At 39.4% G+C, this 23,081-nt stretch overlaps 2 protein-coding genes across 2 annotated transcripts in view; both read right to left on the bottom strand.

Moving 5' to 3' along the window:
• Positions 1–2,594: 2,594 nt before the first annotated feature.
• LOC105390526 (gamma-1-syntrophin) lies at positions 2,595–15,169 on the bottom strand. The gene is made up of 14 exons (XM_048633439.1): positions 14,721–15,169; positions 14,074–14,220; positions 12,713–12,872; positions 10,617–10,742; positions 9,541–9,647; positions 8,966–9,101; positions 8,218–8,288; positions 7,808–7,924; positions 7,232–7,390; positions 6,842–6,990; positions 5,942–6,029; positions 5,497–5,609; positions 4,956–5,046; positions 2,595–4,204 (listed from the first exon to the last, which is right to left on the bottom strand). The coding sequence occupies exons 1-14, from the start codon at positions 14,754–14,756 to the stop codon at positions 4,091–4,093; spliced, it is 1,614 nt and encodes a 537-aa protein (XP_048489396.1). The 5' UTR covers positions 14,757–15,169; the 3' UTR covers positions 2,595–4,090.
• Positions 15,170–17,871: 2,702 nt separating this feature from the next.
• Positions 17,872–23,081, bottom strand: part of LOC125488467 (Down syndrome cell adhesion molecule-like protein Dscam2) — a 32,989-nt gene continuing 27,779 nt past the window's right edge. Inside the window, exons 31-33 of the mRNA XM_048633173.1 lie at positions 20,065–20,122; positions 19,164–19,244; positions 17,872–18,779 (exon numbers count right to left, since the gene is read on the bottom strand). Coding sequence (XP_048489130.1) covers positions 18,728–18,779; positions 19,164–19,244; positions 20,065–20,122 — 191 coding nt within the window. The 3' untranslated portion in view covers positions 17,872–18,727. The remainder of the gene's footprint in view (positions 18,780–19,163; positions 19,245–20,064; positions 20,123–23,081) is intronic.

The following is a 23,081-nucleotide window of genomic DNA, read 5'->3' as shown; positions in this document are numbered from 1 at the left end:
TCCATAAAACATCATCACCACCTTACTCTTCACGTATTCAAATTCGCCTTGGAACCAGAGACTTGGTTAAATAAATATTAAATTAGGTGACAATACAAGTTTCTTCAGGGGAACCGCAAAACACACCTCATTCACAATTCATGACCAAGTAGAAAGCATACGAGCTCACATTTATTTTTACATGATCCCCGTATACACTCTAGGACCCAGAATATAATCCGACCAACATAGATGGGTCTCAACGCTCAGGCGATATTGATGACATGATGACCCATCCTAACCGCCACGTACTACTATACCATAAATACAAATTCACTCGATACGATGTCACATAACAGTCATCGAAAATAAGTTCTACATAATATAGGCTGTGTCCGGAGTAGGTATATTAATTAAAATTTAGGCCGACGATTAAATGTTTTAATAATATATATTATACGAGAAGAGAAGTAAACAAGACGTAGACGTATTGTAGAGTGTTTTACTTTACAAGGCATGATCTAAACAGTTCAAAAAGCAATTTTATTTAGAAGCACGAAACCGTTTGTATTTTTGAAAAAATACAAATCAGTGACAAGAGATTTATAAATTTATAATTATTATACCTGCACCGGTCACAAATCACTGAAATACTTAGTGGAAAGTTTCGTTGCCATAAACGCTTAAAAGAAAATTACAGGAAACGGTATTTTGGAAAACGCACAACATTCATTTTCAGTCTTGAGTAAGTATTTCATAAATTGACTATTCGATTGATTCGCTAAGTGTTCCAATGCAACACTGCTATTGAAATAAAATCTAAGATTTACTACATCATGCGTCCGTCCGTGTATCTGTTTGCCAATTTTTTCTATTCGTTCTTTGAAAGATTGACAGTTGTTAGTTTGACAAAGCACAAAAGTGTAACTTACGTACCCCGTGTCCAATTGTCGATTATCGTTTAAAGGAAAGAGTGGCAACAATTTTACAGGAATTTCCACAAAACATGATGACACCTCGTGGACATAGCTACGATAAGCTACAATATTGGCTTCTCTATGATCGTTTTGGACGGGTGCGGAGTTTGTAAATATTGGAAATATGAAACTATAGTAATAAGTTGGTCATTGGGCGAGTGGGACATAAGAAATAAAAATGCCTTTCGATAACAGTGCTGCATTTTACAAACCTAAAAAAATTACCGTATCGATTAAATTATTTGCTATGAAACGCTAAGTAACTAGGTACTTATATCAAAATTTGCACGACAAATTATTGTTGTGGTCAAACATCAGTTCTTTTCTTTCTACGAATGGGAGGACAATAGTTACTGAATTTATTCCAATTACGAAAATTGAGCAATTTTTCCTTGGTAGGTACACTAGGTATGTTGTATGTGTTTATTGGACAATTGGACGATTTATAATGTTTTAAATGATTTGATGTGGCGATGATAATTAGTATTTAATTATTGCCATTATAATTTGTCGCGAATTTCGATACGAAATAATTAGTTAAAGCTACTTTTATTATTCGAATGTAAAGTTCCTTATTGTCTTACTGTATTATCTATCGCTATTTCAGTCACTATACATTACGGAACCTGTTGGATTGTACGTTATAGCGATGGATGAAACATTAGACAATAAGCCCGCTATAGCTAGTCATATAGTCTATGTCCCGTGGACATAGGCCCTGTCGGGTCCTCGCGTGTCGCTACTCATACTACATCGTAACAGTGCAAAAGAATACAAAACACTCTATTTACACTATTAATATATGGTTGACAATGGAAAACATTAAAATTTTGTTATTTTGCGCATTTGTAGAATTAATTTTATGATAATTATGTTTTAATTGGTTTAATTACTCAGTTATTTTAAAAATCTATTTTTTTTAACTTAAATTGGGAAACAAAATATTTGCTATTATTATGTCAATTGGAAAAACATGACAGTACCTACTCTAGTTAAAATTGACTACAACGCTCCCAACATCATCGGAGGAATACTCTAACTTGCGACAGTTCATAGAAGCATCACAATCATGGAATTACATTTCATAAGATATACTTTTAACTTTAAAACTTAAATATAATCACTTCACCTCAAAGCACACTTAACTTACACGAGTTGTAAATAATTTTAACTATCATACTTTCAGGATATTATATTTTTAAATAGACACACAAAATACAATAATCGTGGTATAATACCTGCCTCTATCGGCCATTACGTCATAAAATATGAAAGTTGACCAACAAATAAATATATCAACGTGTAACATAATAGACATTTGCGTAGCATTACATACTGCGAAGACAAATACATAATATCTTTTATATAAATCTCTTTGAATCTTTACTTAAAATTAGTGATATGACGCAAGCACTACGGTTCATTGACACGGATGCAAAATTTAAAATAACATTTTATTTTCAATACACTCACACACACGGCATTGTAATATCAGATCAGGGGCAGTTGTTACTAAAATCGAATAAAACGCAATCATAAAATCATAAGAGTCGTAACTCATAATCGAAACTTAGTAGTTCGTATTTTCTGTTTTGACAGCTCTAAATTAGGGCATAAATTAGCCCTACCTCATTATTTAAAACATAATTTCTACGACTATTGCCTGGCCTTATTTGCCAATTTGCAGCTACAAGAATCGTGAGCCTCAGCGAACTCTATGTAATTAAAATAATTACTGAATAATAATATGAATATGAATGCAAGATGAACATTAATTTCAGTTTACATTACAGAAATGTAAGCTTTTACAGCTCAAACTGTAAGCTTCAGAACCAGACACACTGCAATGAGTTGACCTGTTGTACACTAAATGAGTATTAAAAATTAGGTTCTTTGGTTTGTTTGAGAGATGGGTACTATAGTGGAGTATAGTAAACTGGTGATGCATTGTAGGACATATTGTACCACTTCTTAAGACAAAAATATAGTCAATTTAAAGCTTAGAGTTAAAAATAGATGTAAAGAAGAATGGAGAGAGCTAGAAGGTTGGTCTCACCACTAGTTAAAGAGAGTAGGAAGAAATTAAGTTAAAGAGAAAGTTGTCTGTAGATGGCGCCACAAACAGATAAGAAATCGTAAAAAAAATTATTTTGAATAGGCTTATAACACATAAAATATTGTATGCCTGTCATTTATAAGAAAATAATCATAACAATAGAATCCTCGGTTCGGAACTGACTAGCAATTTCAACAGAATTATGGAACAGTAATTTTACTAAAGACACTAGTGGTGGGACCAACCGCACCTAATATTACCTATTATATCCTGGTCGTTAAAATAGTCTTAATTTTAGACTGTAGCATTAAACGAGATTCGATTCAGTCAAAAATAAAACCACCTTAAAGCATAAAGAGTCAACATAAATGCAAATATTGTAATATTTAAGTAACTTTTAGCCTCTTTTATTTAGTTATATCAATATAGACTCTTTTGGCTTTCAATTTGAAACAGATTTTAAATAAATAATTGATTGATTTGATTTATAGGAAGACTACGTAAGGAATAAAAATAGAATTTCTGAGATTATTTAACTAGTTGAAAATTCGCTGTTAGTTCAGGCCTAAGAAACATTAGTAAGAATTCGAAGTAGATAAATAAACGTATAACGTTTTTAGGCTAAGCTAAATAGAAGAAGCACTTTTGAAACGCGCCTAGCACTAGATATTAAAACTAACTCATATAATGTTTCACAGAGAACAATAACATAATATAATATAAAGATTTCAAGGCGGTAAAAATCTTAATCATTAATATTTTAACAAATTTGAGTTCAAAACAACGTTTTTATACTAGTTGTTCCTACAAAACAACTGAAATCGTTTTAAAACAAGTAGTACCCAAGTACTTACAACCGTCAAACGAAAACAGAACTTACAATCAACATTATAAGCTCCGAATTTGATCGTCATCTTTCGTAGGCCAATACGCATAGGTTTTTCCTGGCCCCGCGACAACACGGCTCAAACAACATTAGGCCTTAATGCGCCAACAAACAGTCTATATTCATTCGTTAATGTTTCAGTACAATATATCCTCGTTGGATACTAACCCTTACGCCTCAGGTGAGAGGGTGTTAATTCGCCTGCTGGATGGAGGCGAGGAAAGCGGGGTCCACGGACGCCACCTTGGCCGTGAGGAAGGCGTGCATACAGAAGAGAAGACTCTGCAGTATTTGGCACTCCAGCTCCTGCGAACAACACATTTATTCCATTCAAAATTTAGTCGCACATTTAATTTTAACGAGCACGTTAGTCGTTAAGTCTAGTCAGAGGCCTTCGGGCGGCTTGAAAACATCTGACAGTTGGGTTGCCCACTTACCCGACAACTTTCTCAGCACAAGCTTGCTTGTGTTGGGGTCCACCAACCCGCACTTGGCCAGCGTGGTGGACTAGGCCTAAACCCTTCCTTCATTGGAAGGAGACCCGTGCCCCAGTAGTGGGGACGTGATGGGTCGTGATGAGGTGCATGTTAATAACGGTCCCAATGTGTCCTACAACTACAACTTCACCTACAACACAAGCGGACAGTTGCAGTGCAACATCTGCACGTTCAAGACCAAGTCCGGTTTTGCAAGCCACATACGAGCTCATGCCAGGAACTGACAAGGTGTCGCCGTCGACGGACACGTTGTGGAGACCATTATCATCATGATGATATGTATTAATTATGCATTTATCTATGTATTTATGTCGGTATGTCCGATTTTAATATTACAGGCTCTAGCTAACTTGGGGTCAGATGGCCGTGTGTGAGAAGTCCACAGATATATTATAATTTTCTGGTTGTCTGGTAGGTTAAAAGTAGTCTGGTAGAGATTGCTGTAAGCAATAAGGCCGCCTTTTTGTACTGTTTTTATTTTTAAGTTTCATTTTGTGTGTTCTTCTATTTTGGTGCAAATAAAGAGTATTTTATTGTATTTTATTTATAAAAAATCTGACCTTGGTCTCGATGACTCTAGTCTCGGGGTCTTGGAAGTGCAGCTTCAACTTGGACTTGCCGTCGTCGCTCGACCCGCGCAGTTGGGAAAACCTGACGATACAAATTAAAAGTAGGTAAGTATATGATGCTGCCATATGGCCCTGAGATATAAAGCTGTGACGTCACGCTCTCTCATTTAGAAAGCCTGCGTATATAAGGTAGACAAGAGAGATATGTGTTTCGACGCTCTATCCGGGATGGGACGCAAAAAGTATGTAATGGGGAGGAAAACGCAAAGCTAATTCCAGATGTCGCCACTGTCGAGTAGGCCCGATTCCCCAGTTCTAATTGGTTGGTACAGTCGTTATTTTTCTCCCCAGTAATGTAATTGGTCAGAACCTGAAAGGCCCACTCGATAGTGCTTCCAAAGTTTCACTTGGTTTTCTACCCCGTTACATACTTTTTGCGTCCTGTAGTCGCAATATCGCGCGAAACACAAGGCATGTCTTAGCTTCAGTCACTGTGTAAGCATCGATATCATTGTAAGGAGACAGTACTGACCGGAAGGCCCACACGGGCGTGGTGCTGCCCCCCTCAGTGAGCGAGAACCCGGCGCTCCAATCCAGCGTGAGCCCGGCCGCCCTCCCGCCGTGGACCACCGTGAATGTCTTCTTCTGTTTGTGTGGAAACAAAACATTTATATACTATCCTCTTTGTACACAAAAGAAGCTTTTATAAGTTTTAACTTGAAAGCTTACTTTTTATCTTTTAACTCCCATTGGAAAACCATTTAGGGACAAGCAAAGCTTGATGGAAAAGTTAAGAGAATATAATTCGACCAACAGAGCGCATATCTCAGTTATTGCAACACCCACACTAGCTGCTCCAGTTTACTCGGCAGCTAGGCTGTCTGAGCTGAAATTCAGTGGATATGTACAAAAGTTCCATTCAAGAGAGCCACGTACAGGAACTTCTCACAGAAAAGAATATAAGGTAGTGATCTCACCCCAAGCCGTATGACGGAGTTGACGACGTTGGCGGTCCACGCCGCCTCCAGCCGCAGCAGCTCCTGCCGCGTCTCCGCGCTGAAGTATCTGCAGACAACGTAGGCATATATAGGTTACTATGAGTTTGAGTGCCGGTGATTGAAAGAGATCGCTCTTAGCGATAAGGCCGCCTATTGTTCATTGTTCCAAGTTTATATGTTCTCTTTGTATGTTTTAATTTGTGGTGTTCGATATATTCTATTCTATTGAAGAATAGGGCGGATTGCATCAGATTCTATCCAAACTTCCTGGTTGAATCCATATTCTGTCACTGTACAGACCAGATCCTTTGACTAATTAATAAAATAGTCATATAGGTTAGTGTGTGTTTGAGCACGGGCAATTGAAGAATAGGGTGAGATTTCATCTGATTCGATCCTAACTTTCTGGTTGAATCCATATTCCTTCACTGTAAACATCATATCATAAAAGAAGAACAAAATGGCGGCAATCTGAGGCACTTTTGTCATCTATTAACGAATATTACGAAGGGCGTTTTTGCCGCAATCGACATACCGGTATTGACACATTCCTACCGCGCCTTACCCCATACCTTCAAGGGGATTATATATTATATATATGTATCTCGCTCTCACCTGGGTCCGTGCTTGGGCCCCGGCTCGCTCTGTCTCGCTCTCACCTGGGTCCGTGCTTGGGCCCCGGGTCGCTCTGTCTCGCTCTCACCTGGGTCCGTGCTTGGGCCCCGGCTCGCTCTGTCTCGCTCTCACCTGGGTCCGTGCTTGGGCCCCGGCTCGCTCTGTCTCGCTCTCACCTGGGTCCGTGCTTGGGCCCCGGCTCGCTCTGTCCCGCTCTCACCTGGGTCCGTGCTTGGGCCCCGGCTCGCTCTGTCTCGCTCTCACCTGGGTCCGTGCTTGGGCCCCGGCTCGCTGGCCTGCAGTAGGAAGCAGTGCTGCCTCCAGTCCACGGTCTCGCTCTCCTTCACTGTGCGGAACATGGTCTGGTACACTTTGAGGCTTTCCGGACACTTGGCCAGCTCGCTCACGTTCATCTGTAAGAACATGAAACTTTATAAACTAAAGTGCTTGAATATTTTACAAGGGACAAGCTAGTTTGTAGCTGAAAGAGCACAGTAATCAGTTATAGGCTGTGAATGATAGTCGGAATATGTAAGAATGGGTTCCTCAGCAGGTACTTAAAAGTCCTGCAAGTTACTACGCCTGTAGTATCCTCCACGACTGGAGTACTTACTACCATAATAACCTCACTCGGCATGCCACATCCATACTGACCGGGGGCACATCGAACAGCAGCAGGTCCGTGCCCTTGAGCACGAGGAAGCGCGGCGAGTAGCGCTGCCACTGCGGCGGCGCGGAGACCTCGCCCTCCTGCACCCAGCCCATGTACTCGAGCCGGGCGCCCGCCGCGAAGTGCCGGTTTAGCAGCTTCATCTGGAGGGGGAGGTGGGTGGTGAATAACTATGAATATATGTACGAGAATATATGTGCCACTAGGAAGTTGAGATATGAAAATTTACTGACAGGATCGCATACATAGCACGCATCCATAGCCCGCAACCATACCCCACATCCATAGCAAACCAAACATCCTATCATATAAATACCTAATATCTTAGTTGAATCCATTTCCAGTTGTGATAAGCTATGTGCATTGTGCACCAATGAATATGATTGGTGCATATCAAACACATACATCACTGTAATGTAACGTCAGAGTGGCACCGTGTAGGTTGCTTTCTTCACACAAAAACGGGGACCCCCCTTTGAAGTCATTAAGTTGGTCATTGGTCTCATGATGAGATAATAATAGTTATCATTTTACAAAGAACGTATTAACTCCCGACTGACCTGCAAGTTGGTGAGTCCGACGATGTTGTCGGAGATGCTCTTGAGCCACTGCGACAACGCGGCCGGGTCCTCCACGTGGATCACCCCTGTCGTCATGTGCGGTCGCGCGCCACGGACCTATGGATATTACAGATTATTATTATATTAACCTCTTTTACCCTGTAGAGTATGTAGCTACATTAGTGTACAAACTTAGACAAGTAAATATCTTTGTGCTGTACGAAGTATAGATTTCGTCACAAGTTAGTGACTACATAAATCTGAGAGCTATCGACTACGGCTACAGCTGTAGATAGAAGTAATACATACATTATTGGAAATAGTGGGACCGAATAATACCGCTCCAACGGCGGCAGTGCATATCTCTGGGGTCTGAGTAGGTCCTTATGGGAATAATGAGGAAATCTCACCTCCAATGCACCGGGGCGTAATTTATCCGTTCCTAAAACGTAACGCGTAACGTAGCCCATCATCAGTGGTACTGCAATATAAAACATAACACGATATTAATATACAGGACACAATGCTTGTTAGTATAGTCGAGAGCAGTCATACCCATTACATTAAATTATCTTGGAAATGCTGATTTTATAGGTTCGTAGGTACCAGGATCACAAAGCCTGCAAGAGCGCTACTTTAGCAGACACTATCTTCAGCCATTTAATAGAACCCACCTCTAACTATAGTTTCGTAGTTACCAGGACCACACAGCCTGCAAGAGCGCTACTCACCAGACACCTTCCGCCACTCCCGGGTGCCCTCCGCCTTGTCTGACGCGACTGCATGAGAGACAAGTATATAGGTACCAGGATCACATAGCGTGCACCGTGCATGAGCGCTACTCACCAGACACTGCCTGGTTCCCTGCACCTTGTGTGATGGAGACGACTGCAGTGAGAGACAAAAGTATATAGGTACCAGGATCACATAGCGTGCAATAGCGCTACTCACCAGACACAACCTCCTGCCACTCCCGGGTGCCCTCGGCCTTGTCTGACGCAACTGCAGGAAGAGACCAGTAGGTACCAGGCTCACATAGCCTACAAGAGTGCTACTTACCAGATACTCAATGGTTTCCTCCACCTTGTCTGGTGAAGACGACTGCAGGAAGAGACCAGTAGGTACCAGGATCACATAGTCTGCAAGAGCGCCACTCACCAGACACGACCTCCTGCCACTCCCTCGTCCCCTCGGCCTTGTCTGACGCGACGGAGGCGACGGAGGCGGGCCGGGAGCCCCGCGAGCCGCACGCGCTGCCGGGCCGGCTCGACTCTAGGTCCGGCCATGCTGCTGTCTGGGGATAGATAAGGGGAGATTTGTTATTATAGAGGGGTTAATGTTATGTGGGAGTTAATAAATTGCACTCTAAAGGGTGTTGCAAAAACGGTATACTAAGCCACATGACTTTTTTTACTATGAATTACTTTTTATTCTGATTTCATATCCAGGCTTAAATATAACATGTTTTGCAACACCCTGTGAAATCTGTAGTATTTGGAGTAGTAGAGTAATGTCATTTTATCACTATTGATTCAGAGTTTTCATACAAGACGATAAATTCTTTAGAAGTCCGTCCGACCGTCTCAGAAGAATTGTAAGAAGTCGATTGCCAAGATAAAATGAAAGATGCTTAAAGAGAAGCTTGCATAAGGCTTTCCTGATACCGACTACCTCATACCAATCACCGACCACACCTCCCATTAAAATAGTTAGTATTAGTAGTGAATAGTTACCTGCCAGCCGCCATTGGTGTCCTTCTCCGAGTTGCAGTTGGCGTCCAGCTTGCCGTGCAGCGAGGGGTGCTCGTCGCCCGTGCTGCTGTCCGTGTCCGACGCGTCCGCTGACAATGGCAAAGTCAAAGTGAAAGTGAAAGTCAAGTAATGCTCACGACTGTGATCCCCGCCCGACAGAAGCGATAGTCGGAGGTGAATCGCAGGCCAGTCGCGTTTCGCTGTGCATATTTGTAATTGTGAATCTTGTGACAGTAATGCGAGCCCTAGTACAATTTAGTATTTACCCTAAGTGCACTGTACTCATTTATTAACCCATCTAGAATGTCGATGCGCAGATTCCTCATTATGTTTTCCTAAACCGCAAGAGCACACGGTTTGTTTGTATATACTTCATTGGTACATGCCAGGATTTCAACCCACAGCCTCAAAAATGAGAGGATGAGAGCTTATCCGTTAATCCAGCACGGCTCAAAGTGAAAGTAGAAAGGATAAACGGCTGACGGGTAAAGTCTACACTCCTTTATGAAAAGGCATAGAGAAGAATTGGGGCATGGTTGATAAATTATTCAACGTTTGTTGTTGATTGTTACTGCATTTTCCAAACAGTCTGCAAAGTGAAAGATTTGGTTTGCAGATGGGTCTATTCAAAAAGCGTAAAGCAGCATTTGGTTTAAAATTTCAGTGAGAAAATGGCCGCAAAGCGTTATAAAAAGCAAGATCATTAAAGATTCAAACAGAGGGTGGAATGTAAACAAACTACAGGTGCATACATACACAATACCCTTGCTGGTATTAATTATTACACGGGTTTTAACTAAGCCGGAAAGGACTTCTGCAGGCATTTACATATTTACATTCGGATTTTAATCTTTTGATATAACTGGGCCGGAATTATTGAGGGAGCTATTTATATACCGTATAACATGAGTGGAGACCACGAATAGTCTGCCATGGATAGCCGGTAGTAGTTGAATGAGGAAGGCAGAGGAAGGTTATAATCGTACTTTCTGGGTGAGCCCGATGCAGAGCTAACGATTGTTAGCTGATGGTCATGAATGAAAAAGTATGAACTTTACCTTGTTTCTGCAAAAACGGCGTAGCAGCGCGATAATGCTTCACAGTGAGCACGACGATATCGCCGGCGTTGCGCAGGATATTCACTGCGTCGTCGTGGTTGCACGCCGTGATGTACTCGCCATTCACTGCCGGCGATGGATTGTGTGTTAACATAATTTATCGTGTTCTCTCTCACTCTTGAATATTCATATACATCAGCTGTCCGATACCTATATTACAGATTATGCCTAGCTTAGGGAGGGATGACCGAATTGTGAGATTGAGATGTCCCAATAACGCTGCAACTCCATAATAGTAATGCCAAAAAACGCCACAAGGATATAGCTTTTCCTCACGAATAACTAACTAAATTAATTCAACAGATTCAGTTTTCCGCATGGAATTTCCTCATTGTACAATTCAAATTGAATTCACTATGCACACAGCCGCAATGCAAATGCAACACCTCATTGCATATGCATCTCTGGATGGAGCCTAAAATTGGCGAACAATTGCACAGTGGTTTGAAATACGGACGTGGATCAAACAGGCCCTAATTAGTAGCAAGTAAAGCGCGGCTGCGGGCGGAGTAGCGAGGCGTAATTGACCACTGTGTGACGGTAATAGGCGCAATTGTAGCCGGCTTCAGTTGATTAGCCGGGCAGCCGTGTTGGCTGCTTGTTAGATTCATTTTGTAGTTGTTCTGTTTTCGGACTTCATTCTACAAAGGAGAATGGCCATTTCTCTATGGCGCCATGACCCAGATCGGCCATTGATGAAACATACACTGATGTGTAGTTCGTGACTACAGCATATACTGGTATTAATTTTATTATTATGAGACATGGGAGAACGAAGATATAGGTGCTGAAAGATCAAGTCTTTCTACTGTACTAGATGTTACCCTCGAGCTAAAAATTGATTTTAAAAGTGTTTCCGTGGGAATTCCTGGCTAAAAAGTATTTTATGTTACTTCGGGATAACGGGAACTTAAATATAATGAAATAATTTTTGAAATTGGTCTCTTTATAAAAATAGGTTTCTGAGTGTGAAAGGTGCAAAAATAATTATGATATTCTTTGCATAAATAAAATCATGTAATACATTTTGTGATGCGCTATGAATTGGGAATTCCATGATTTAGATTATAAAACTTATTTGTGCGTGTACCATTCAGCAAAATCTTATTTAACGTAAAAAAAATATTTAATTAATTTACTTTTGAACCCTAATATCTCAAGAACCCCATGGTTTACATTTTTTTAAATATTTTTCCCTGATAATAGACATTTTTATCAATAACTTAAAATAGGTTTGGTGAGCTAACTTATGCAAAGCGGGTCAGGTTTCGCCATTCTTCTTTATGCGGATGAATGTTTTGGTTAAAAATATTAAAGTACCTACTACCATCCTGTTAACTACATATTTAAACTGTTATTCTGATTTCAATGAAGAGCAGAGGCTATAATGTGCTTAAATCAGGATTAGAATCTCCTAGTGTATTCTATTTTAGGAGGCAATGCTCTTGTCTTAGCTCGGCAGCCGCTAATTGGGGCAGCCATCCTCGGTGCTTCAACAGCTGAGATATCTACTCTTGATCCAAGAATAGACTATCTTAATAATTAAATTTGGCTTCCATTGATAAGAGCTTCCGGAATAGAAATATGTTGCTGGCAAAAACGTGTTTGCTTGAAATAGTTGAGACCCGTGAGATCTGGCTTTATTAATTCATACACATACATTATGTACAATTGTACATATAATTTTTTATGGGACTACTTTGATGTGGAAGCGACAAAAGCTTTACCACTAGACTTTAAATACACGAAATCTATAAATCCATATTATTTGTCTGTCTTTCATCTTAACCATAGTGATTCATAAAGTTCTCTTAGCTGGTCAATATCAATCCAGCGGCCACTACACGGATTCGTTTTCGAAGTCGGTAAACTCCACTAATCATGGCGCCTTGTTTATGGCCAATCGCTATAAAGTGACGTTTTTTTACGTCGATAACAAACACTGGTAGCGGCAGCAGTTGTCCATAAACTGCTATTAGACATTACACAGCCATCTAGACAAATAAAATGATTTGATTTGTTTTGATTTGACTAACCTTTGATGACAGCGTCTCCGACGAACAGCTGCCCGGTGTGGTCGGCCGCCTGGTCCTTGTAGATCTTGGAGATGAGGATGGGCAGCTTGTGCTCCGCGCCGCCCTTGATGCTGAGCCCCAGCCCGCCCACCTTCTGCCGCGTTAGTTGCACCATACGCTCCTGGGGCGGGCGGAAATGCAACATTAATACACACACAAATAATGTAATAATATGCTTACGGCTGTAATCCCCAAAAAGGTAGTCAGAAGGAGAGAAGTCACCCGGTTTTCGCTGTCGCGAACCGTATCGCCGCATTAAAATTAATGCATAGCAACTATTGAGCAATCTGTGACATAAGAATAGAAATAATATACTTATTAGGGCAGTGTTTCGTGAAGCTGTATGAATTGATATTGATGTTCTTGGTTATTTATTTATTATAAAAAACTTAAGTGGGTAGAAAAAGTGGGTATGGTTAAGTTTCTCATAATCTGCAGACAAAACAATTTTTACAAGCTTTTTTCAATTTTCTTAAACATGTTGCATGTATGAGTATGTAAACATGTAGGTCACCTATGTATGTAAGTTCTTGAAAGAGGAATTATGATGATTTCAGGCAGACATAATCCAATCTGCCAAATAACTCATGATAAATCTACATGAACTAATTAGTTATTGTTTTGCAAAGTTTGAAACAAAGTGAAACTATCTGATGTTCCCACAAGTTATAAAATTGATAAAGAATGCAACCATACTTTCGTAAATCTCATAACACTTTATCCACATGTATAGGTAGATGCTACTGTAAACAATTTCTAACAAAGAAACCCACAATGATCAATGTTGATACAACATTTGCTCCCACAGGAAATTGGAACTGGATAACTAATAAACATTGTGTGGTGGCAGAGAAGCAAACACACAATACTGAAACTATACAAAGATGCATAGATAGATAGATAGGTGTATGGAGTACACGTCTACCTAATCTGTATTATAAAAGAAAATGTTTCCATTGCTGTATGAATGTAATAAATTTTATTCAAGTTTTTGTCTCACAAGTAGTGTTTGCTTAGTCAGATAATGCATTCACATATTCCAACTGTCTCTGGCCCATGGATATGGATTCAAATCAGAGAATGAGATTGAATCTTTAATAGTTTTTGGGTAAATGCAAAGTAAAATTATGAGCGCCACATACACCCACAGTCATAGAATACGGACTTCCTGTTCTCCATTATCTATTTGCATCTTAAAGTTTACTGTTACCTATAGACCTGCTAACTTCAATCATACAAGACTCATATTGAATAACATAAACTTTAACAAGCTACACTTATTCTGGACATGATAGTTATAATTGTTTATTTGTCCAACTCACCCGAGCATGTGGCACACTCTTGTCCCGCGGTGCGGGCGGCGGCACCAGCACCTCCCGCTGCACCGTGATGGCCTCCATGGTGAGCACGAGGCGCGCTGGCCGCGGCCGTGACTTGCCGTCCGACACCTGCACCATGCCCATGCGGATCTGTGGGACATCAGGTCATGAGCTTCTGTCTTAGGTAGTCACCAATTAGTAGATCATGAGATACCTAACCAGGACATCATTATCATTTGACAACCTAATGGTGTAGTGGATAGTTACCCAGACAGCTATGCCGAAGGAGCCAGATTCAATCCCTGGTTACATCTTATCGCATAGGATCCAGAAGGATAAAGCATAAAGCGCATCATGATTTTTTTTCCCACTTTCAATACTAACAAATCAACTGGATAGCTTCACAATTTGTGTTGCTACTTTTGGTTAAGAAAAGATAATCACAGCACTCTCCTACAGGTACCAGGCTTTTTTTACATACTTAATATAAACAAAATTGATATAAGGCAGAGCTAGAGCTTTTTTCGATTCTTAATACTTTCAATAACAGTGACAAAAATATGGAAGAAATATAATCTGATAGGAAATATTACTTTACTGGCCTGAGCTTCAAGTGGATGAACCTCTACTCTGTCAAACTATTATCTTACCTTTTCATCTTTCTTTTCCTCTAGCGGCGTCATCATTTTGTAAATAATAAGCAGATCATAACGAACACACTGCACTCCACTGCTGTCCACTTAATTAGCAAAAACTCATTAGCCGCACATCTCTCTGTGTCCCACAATTAACACGCACTTATCTACATCATCAGTGTAATTCCTCCTAAATGAGGAAATTAATTATTTACGAGTAACACGTTACAAATCTGAAAAAGAGGTCACTGGCATACGAGATAAATCAATATAGTTGAATGAGTACCAAAACAATTCACTGAAACTTCATTTTCTGGTCGTTCATCACAATTTCAAGTATAGTGGACGTTTCTTCCGGTGTAACTGTATTCTAGGGTAAAGTTTTTATTCACCAAATATCCATTTAACTTCACATATAATATTATAAACAGAAAATACTCGGAGGGAGTATAAATTCCTTCAAAGACAAAATTATGACTGCTTTCTTTTTTTTTTTGACCACAGATTAGCGAGACTTACTTCACAGAGTTTGGTTTTGACAGAAACAGAACCGTATAGTAGTGATGGGCTATTAGCCGAATTTATCTCAGAATAATAACGACCTTTAAAATTCGTTAATTCGTATCATTGTTTTGGACTTGGAGGTTTGAAGATGTCATGCATGTCCATTCCAAGAGCGCTTTTGGGCGAGTGGAGTTATTATACAATATGGCTTATGCAACGAACGTTATGATTAAAATAATTAAATAGGTACGTATATTGAATAAAAAGCAAGTATTTAAATTTCTACTTGCCTTCTATACTACAAGGTTCAGGGCCAGATACTGAGGGTAGACTAGAATCAAACTATATGTAGCATAGTTTTACGCAATCATTTTGTCGCAAAAATATTAATAAAGAGGCAAATAGATAATAGAAAAGTCACTTAGCTTCGCACTCGCTGTAACTGCTGTCTGAATGCTTATTATTAGGAGGCAGAATGCTGTGACAAAGATGTTGAATTTTTATTTAATAATAGTTCGCCTAGATCGTATGGCCGATCCTTACAAGTGGTGGTCAGCAAACAAAAAACAATACCCGAACCTTTTGAAATTTGCAAAAACTTATCTTTCTTCACCTGGAAGTAGCGTTTATAGTTAGAGGTTATTTTCTGAGGGTGGTTACAATGAAAAGCGCAATTGTGGGCTACCAAAAAATGTTGAAATGCTCGTTTTTATCCAGCACAACTTACTACTGATTAATTTAAGTACTAAAATGTTGTGATTTGGAAATAAATATACAATTTTGATTAAAATAACAAGTCATTTTTTACATGATTTACTATTCGGTATTCGGCCCGAATAGTACGCACTATTCGGCCGAATACCGAATACTGAAAAAACAGGCCGAATAGGCCGAATACCGAATAGTTGCCGAATATTCGTGGCATCTCTAGTCTGAACCAGGCCATCACGCCCGCCTCGGCTCCTCACCACCGCCGCCGCCGCCGCCGCCGGGTCCCTCACACTCACGACATCGCTCCCGCTTTCAACCGGCCCGTCTGCTCCCTGTGTCTACTCACACAAAAGTGATCCGCGCTCACGCGGTGCTTGCTTACGTAAAGATTTCGTTCTACCCGCAACTGGTTAATATTAATATTTAGGCTCGTCTACACTCTCAATTATTCTTCTGACGGTCAGACTCGATATATCGGGACTCGGGACACATTCCTATTAAATTTTACACGACTGGTTTATCAAAACTCTAAAAATGATTTTTATCCTACTTGTCTATATAGTTTTTCTAGATCTAGACATATCTTTTCTTTTTGAGATATTTTCTAGGACTTTCTTTACTTTTATAAAAATATAAACTAATTTTCATTTTACAACTAAATAAACTGTCCCCAACTACTTAGTTACCTATATTATTGTTATAAGTCGCTTCAATCTTAGGCCAAGGCTACCTACACGGGTTTTCCCGCCGCGGAAAACCGTTTCTGAACCGCACTTGAAGTTGTATGCTGCATACAGTGCATACTACACTGGGCGGTTTCCCGTCGCGTCTTATAGGCGGGAGCAATACGACTGCCGCATGCAGCGTCGAACCGCCGTTGATAACCGACGTTTAAACTACACGGACGGTTTCTTCTCATATTCATTCTATTAATATGAGAACTGCAAGCGCACTTATCATTGGCGGATCCATGTTGAAATGAACAAAAGGCGGCGATAAACAGTATCTGTAGTTTGATGGTCTGCTGCAGCTTTATCGGGCGGTTTCCCACGGCGGGATACCCGCCCGTGTAACCTCACCCTAAGTGTGCGGGTATAAAACTTGCGACGGGCGGAGCGACGGCGGGGCGGGGCGGTGCGGCACGGGTAAAACGTAGTGTTATTTTTTCTGTGGCGCGGGTGACTGCGGGTACGAAACTTGTGACGGGTGGAGCGATGGGATGTAATCAAATACATTAGATTAGAAACTATTCTCCCGTCCGGTCCACCCGTCGTAAGTTTCGTACCCGTGTCTTTAGAGTTCCATGTACTTGACTACCGAGCAGGTTTCCAATATCTCCACCATTATCATAAAACTCCTCCTCGTGTCAACCGCGTCGAAGAACCGTACTTAGGTAATACCTACCGAGACTTTGTGAACTGTAGGTAAATTGTATATTCCGCCCGTTTGTAACTGCAGTCAAACTGCGCAGTTTTGGACTGCAGCAATGCACGACAGAGCGTGTACACGGGGCATAAAGAAACACACTTTTCACAACACACACGTTTATTTTCTTTTCGTCCCTAGTTTTTATTTAATTTTAATATTATTATTACACAACATGTATATAGAAAGATTTTTATACAATAGTGTATATTAATTTTAATGCTTATCAATAAGAATCAACAATATGGTAAAAAGAATTATGAAACACTTAAATAATTGGCAGTCTATGTTAATGATATGTATCTTTTGCAGTTTTTAACAGCCATTTACACACTTATCTAGTTACTTAGGTAAGTACTTATTTTTTAATACTTTAAGATCTGCTGTGAGGATTTAAGAAAATAGTGAGCAGGTAACTAATCATAGTCCTGAAATCAATTTAAAAATGAATACGAAAAACATTGTTTTACTTATCTGAAAACAACCGTTTTTAAAAAAAAATAAATTATGAAAAATATTTATTCAGAAAAAGAAGACTCGCTTTTACCATTACATAATAGGTACATAAATAAATAGGTACAAAAAGATAAAACTTTAATTGAGCTGTACCTCAGCAGTGCTACCTCGTACATGACTTAACTTTTCAGTTTTCATACGTATTTAATTAATTATAACTATGCTCACCACTGTAATCCCCGAAGGGAAGCAAGAGGTGAATCGCAAGTCATCTCTGCTTTTCGCTGAAGCTAAATAGTGTATTTTACCTCTGTGAACCGAGGTAGTAAGTGCCTACTTTAAGATTTAAAATAGCCGGGAAGTACCTAATAGTTTTTTTACTTTGACGCATAATATTTTTTTCTGTAATTAATCAAGCATTAATTCCATTCAATGGCACTTCTTTTCTTTCTCACAGCAGCAATCTTTACATAAATTTAAGAAAGGTACTCTAATAATTTTATTTACAAATCTCCATGTTAAAATCTATACTCTTACAAAATAACAGGGTTTAATTACAACAAAAGTCAACAATATCCGTATCTTTTATACTAAGTATGACAGTATGAGCTTGTACCTAATAAGTAGATAGGTTAGTAATGTTAGAATTCATAGCAATTTATGTTTTTTTCGGAACAACCACACTTTATGGAAAATATCTAGGTTTTTTGGATAATACAGGATTTACAGGATTTCAGTTATTAACCCTTTCTGCATAATGCAAAGAGATCATATAAGTATACGTATTATTAGGTATTCCTCATGTAAAAAAGTTTGATTCTCCCAATTTTTTTGTTGAAACAGTTGTATTGACGCTAAACACCAAATAATTCCTGGAATGCTAATAAATAATAATAATAATATGCAGGAAGTATCTTATACTTAATCTAAACATGGATGGTGCACTCCCTCCGTTCCTGCTCCTTTCTCTGTTGGTATCTGAAACACGGTGTAATGATAAAAATCAATTTTATACTTTTTCAATATAAGTTTCACGGGGAAGAGTTCAACGGGGTGCTTGAGCTTTCATTTGCTTATAATATTATTACAAAAAAGTGTATGGAACTAAATGGACTGACGATACCAAAACCGAAAACCCTTAGCTTTGGAAAAAACTGAAATAACATAGGTAGTTTAAAATAATTATTTAAAAAAAAGTTTAATTTAAAAAAAATTTTTTTTTTTTGTTGGGCAAATATGTTTCTTTGTGTTTAATTGTATCCTGAGAGGTGTTCCTCTAAGGTAACATTGCCATTCTGAGAGGAGTAGGTTTCTTTGCCATAAACTGGACAGTGTACAATTGCATAGTGAGTGCACACTCACTTGTCGATCAGTGATGATATATCAGCGGCGACGGGGGCGAAGCTGCCGGCCGGTACACCGTCACTCCCGTTTGTGGTAGCGCTGAAAATTCATGAAAATATCTAAGTCAGGCATTACTTTTGCAAAAATACTCGTTAACTTTTCTGTCATGTCTGTAGTTATAACACGTAGTATTGCCTGCGAGTTAAGTAGAAATAGAGACAAATGTAAGTTATATATTTTAGGTGATTGTTTCAAGGAAGGTAAGCGCACATGCATATACAGTTACAAAAAGAAGACCTTTTACCCTACTTCATCATCACAGTTATACCGTATTATTATTATATTATATATATTATTTATTAATTATATGTATAGAATATTTCTAAGCTGGACATCTGCAGTCTGGCACATACTTATAACAACGTCTTAAAACCCAGATAAGGTTGAAAAGCTTTGGTAGTACTTATACACTCCCGGGCAATGAAACCTTTGTTCCACTGACAAAATGTGAAATGTTAATTTTTTCAAACATTTAATTAAATATTTGAACAAAATATTCTTGGTTTTAGTTGGTTATATCCTAATGCTCTGTTAAATGTACTTCAATGTTGCAGAAGGGTCATTAAGCTAGCCTTTTTCATTTAGAAGTGACTTCGTGTTTTTCTCAGTGGAACCTTTTCATTGCCCGTGAGTGTATTAAAAGCGACTGAACAATACTAGAATTTAAAGTAAAGAAACTACATACATACATAGGTATATTATCAAAGGAGAAACAGTAAGCAAGCGACGGCACACACGACTGTGACAGCGAGTGAAGGCAACAGAGAGAGACAGAGAGATCGAGAGAGCGGTAAGCAAGCCGGTGTCTGTGTGGGTGGTGTCGGCGAGGCGTGAGGGGTGAGGGGTACCTGAGGTCTACCTGGAGGCTCCGCGGCGCGCGCCCGAGCCCGCGCTGCCGCCGCCCGACCCCACCGACCCTGCGGCAGCACCGGACAATGTTAGCGTTAGCAGTTGTAGGTCATCATCGTTGGATCATGAGCTAGGTACAGTCAGGGCCTGCTAAACAGTCGTAGGCCTTTCGTAATATGGTAGTATCGAAAGTACAAAACATTCAAGGATACAGTTAAATACCTACTGTTAAATATTGTCTCACTTTCTGGTGTAGGAAAATGCAGAGAATTAGATTTCTATTAGTGGTCTAGTGGTGTGTTGATCAGAAATTAGAATGATCAGGAGTCATAAATAATATATAGTTTTAGTAGTCGGTACATTTTATTAGAAATCATGAAAGATTGATAAAACATTTATTAAGGCTGTCACTAAAGCTGGAAGAAAATCAGAATCTGTCAAATCTAGTGAGGGGGGGTTGAGGTATGCGGGGCGTTCTACGGACAATGACATGAAATTTTAACATAGTACTCGAAAACATAAAAGTGAAGACATGCCACTTTGTTAAAAATATACTAAGTAAGTAATATTGTTTTGTGATACGAAAATATTTATTTTTATTTGAAAGTATTTTTAATATTTAATAATTAATTATATATAAAGTCGTACCCGTGCCGATATTTATACAGGTTGTTGCAAAAAGGGTTTAATACTATGCCGAAACCTACGTGTGCAGCATGTTATTGATGTTATTTCTAAGCCAGGAAATGAAATCAGAATGTAAAAAAATCGCGAAAATATTATCAGAGTTTAATAGTTCAGGGTGTTGTATTAAACTCTGCCCCCGTGTAATAAAAAAAGTATAGTTAGCCGAAAGGGCGTTACTCAGGCGTCACTCTGAAAAACTTTTATCCTACGTAATTTTTTATATTCATGAAAAAAAACGCTTCTTCATATAATTTTTTTTTGGTCACGTGACCTTTTAGTTAGACGACCTGTTTTTTTTTGGTGTTTCAAAAGCAGAACAGTAGTTTGCAGAACTCTGCATATACAGGGTGTCACAAAAGGTTACGTAGCTGGCAAAGGGATATGGGGAGGTCACCAGAAAAATAATAACATGTAAGTACCCCCGCAAGGGAGTACATTAGTACAAGGCGAGAGTGTGTATTTTTTTTTAAGTACTTATGTGTATTTGGGATATGATAGAAATAATATTTTTGTTTCTTAAAAACCAAAAAATGTACACCTTGCTGCGCTCTTTTGCTCACTGTAAGTACACCTACAAATATTGCTGTATTAAAAAAACGGTTTTGTTATAACGATTATAAAAAAAAAGTTATTTTCATGTCAAGGAGTCATTTACCTAATTACGATTTCACTCAACAGCAGGTGAACTGAAAAAATAAGTTCTAGTTCTATCATCACTTTAGATCGCAAACATTGTAACTCCACTTTTCTCGGCGAAAAGTACTCTTTGGTGTCAATAGAAACGTTTTTTGAATTCACATGTTTTCCTCTTTATTCGAAAAAAAAAAACTGTATTCCGCATTTTACCTTTGTTTTCCTCTAAACCCCAAACCGTGATTTTTAAACAAGAAAACTTAGTAATTATACCCTTTATTCTCATATACAACGTGCGATGTAGGCGAACGTGAACGAAAACTATGCAATAAGCCTTTGTTTTTATTACTACTTTAGTAAATTACAATAACATACTCAACAATGTTAATTTTTTTTTGCAATGTTATGTTGTTAAATTAAGATCTAATATTTTATTAACATGAAGTTACTTTCAACTTTTTTTTGCATCTATGCGTCGAATCACAGCATGACGGCTGCTGCAGCTTCCTGCTGTCCTGTCCTCCAACCAATCCCACCAGTACTGCAGGTTGCGTCGAATACGAGCCATTCTCTTCGACTTGACAAGACAGGTGCTCCCGGAAGGATCATAGATCGCACGGAACCCGTACCGTATAGAGGCAACGGACTCCTTTGCAACAGCCCCCCAGATTCGGAAGTAGCCCATGCACTGCATGGCGAGCACAGCTGCAGCAATTTTTTCGTAATGAATCATTGGGATGTCATCCCCGAAGGAGGCTCTCAGCCTACCTCACGACCTGTGTGACATTAGAAAAATGCACTGTGCTAACGCCGTTTGCGAGCTTGATTTGCAGGACCGCGTTGTATGCCAAGTTCCACAGCAGAGGGGTCCAAGACCTACCGCTGTGGAACTCCGCAACTGAACTTCTTCAGTGAAAACAAACCCTCTCTTTTCGCATCCTTAATGTACTTGTTAGACACGTATGACCTCTGTCAATTTTCTGCAGATAAGAAGACAAGTGATGGTATACAAGAGCCGCCCTAAAGGTTCGCCCTCTAGGGGATAGAGTTGAACGCGGTTACTATTTTTAAGCAAACAGCCAGCGCAACAACTCGCCCGTGGTTCTTATCCTGCTCCGACAGTGAACGAACGCAAAGTATTGTACCCACTATTCGAATCCGCATTTCGGATGCCAAACTGACTGTCCGAAAGGTCGAAACCGTACCACCACAGAGGTATGACTCGTTCGAAGAGCTTATCAGGCTCTTACAGCAATCAGATGTGTCGGTACACTGAAAGATAATCTACAGGCCTGCTTTATTTATTTAGGAGCACTAATGGCCTCCTTTCAGTCATTGAGTCACTGGCACTCAGGCTGCGGTTGAACAGGAAGATAGACTGTCTAAACAAATCATTTTTAGGCTAGTTAAAAAAACTTTAGGTGGGTAGTATGCCAACTAGAACTACAAATAAAACAGTATTTTTGTCTCCTCTAAAATTTGGTCACGAGGAGTTACGATGATTACGATCTAAGGTGACGCTGACGATATTTTATACAAGGTATTGAAAAAAGGGTATAAAGCTTAGCCAAAAGTGGATTTAGGTGCCATTCTAATCCACTTTTCTTCTACAATTTTGAAAATTCACGTAACAAAACCTTTTACATAGAAACTTATTCGATCACGTGACTTTTTACTATAGAGACCGAATTTATTTTTCGAGAATTT

Source organism: Plutella xylostella, chromosome 5 (assembly GCF_932276165.1).
Source record: "Plutella xylostella chromosome 5, ilPluXylo3.1, whole genome shotgun sequence".
Lineage (NCBI taxonomy): Eukaryota > Metazoa > Arthropoda > Insecta > Lepidoptera > Plutellidae > Plutella > Plutella xylostella.
This window is presented reverse-complemented; position numbering and strand designations above follow the sequence as displayed.

Bases quoted from the DNA above. Each gene is read 5' to 3' on its own strand.
- LOC105390526 (XM_048633439.1), bottom strand. From the start codon at position 14,756: ATGATGACGCCGCTAGAGGAAAAGAAAGATGAAAAG. The intron at 12,873-14,073 runs GTGAGTTGGACA...CGCCCGCCCCAG, and splicing joins AGAGTGTGCCACATGCTCGG to GAGCGTATGGTGCAACTAAC. The intron at 7,391-7,807 runs GTCAGTCGGGAG...CTCCCCCTCCAG, and splicing joins TCGGACTCACCAACTTGCAG to ATGAAGCTGCTAAACCGGCA.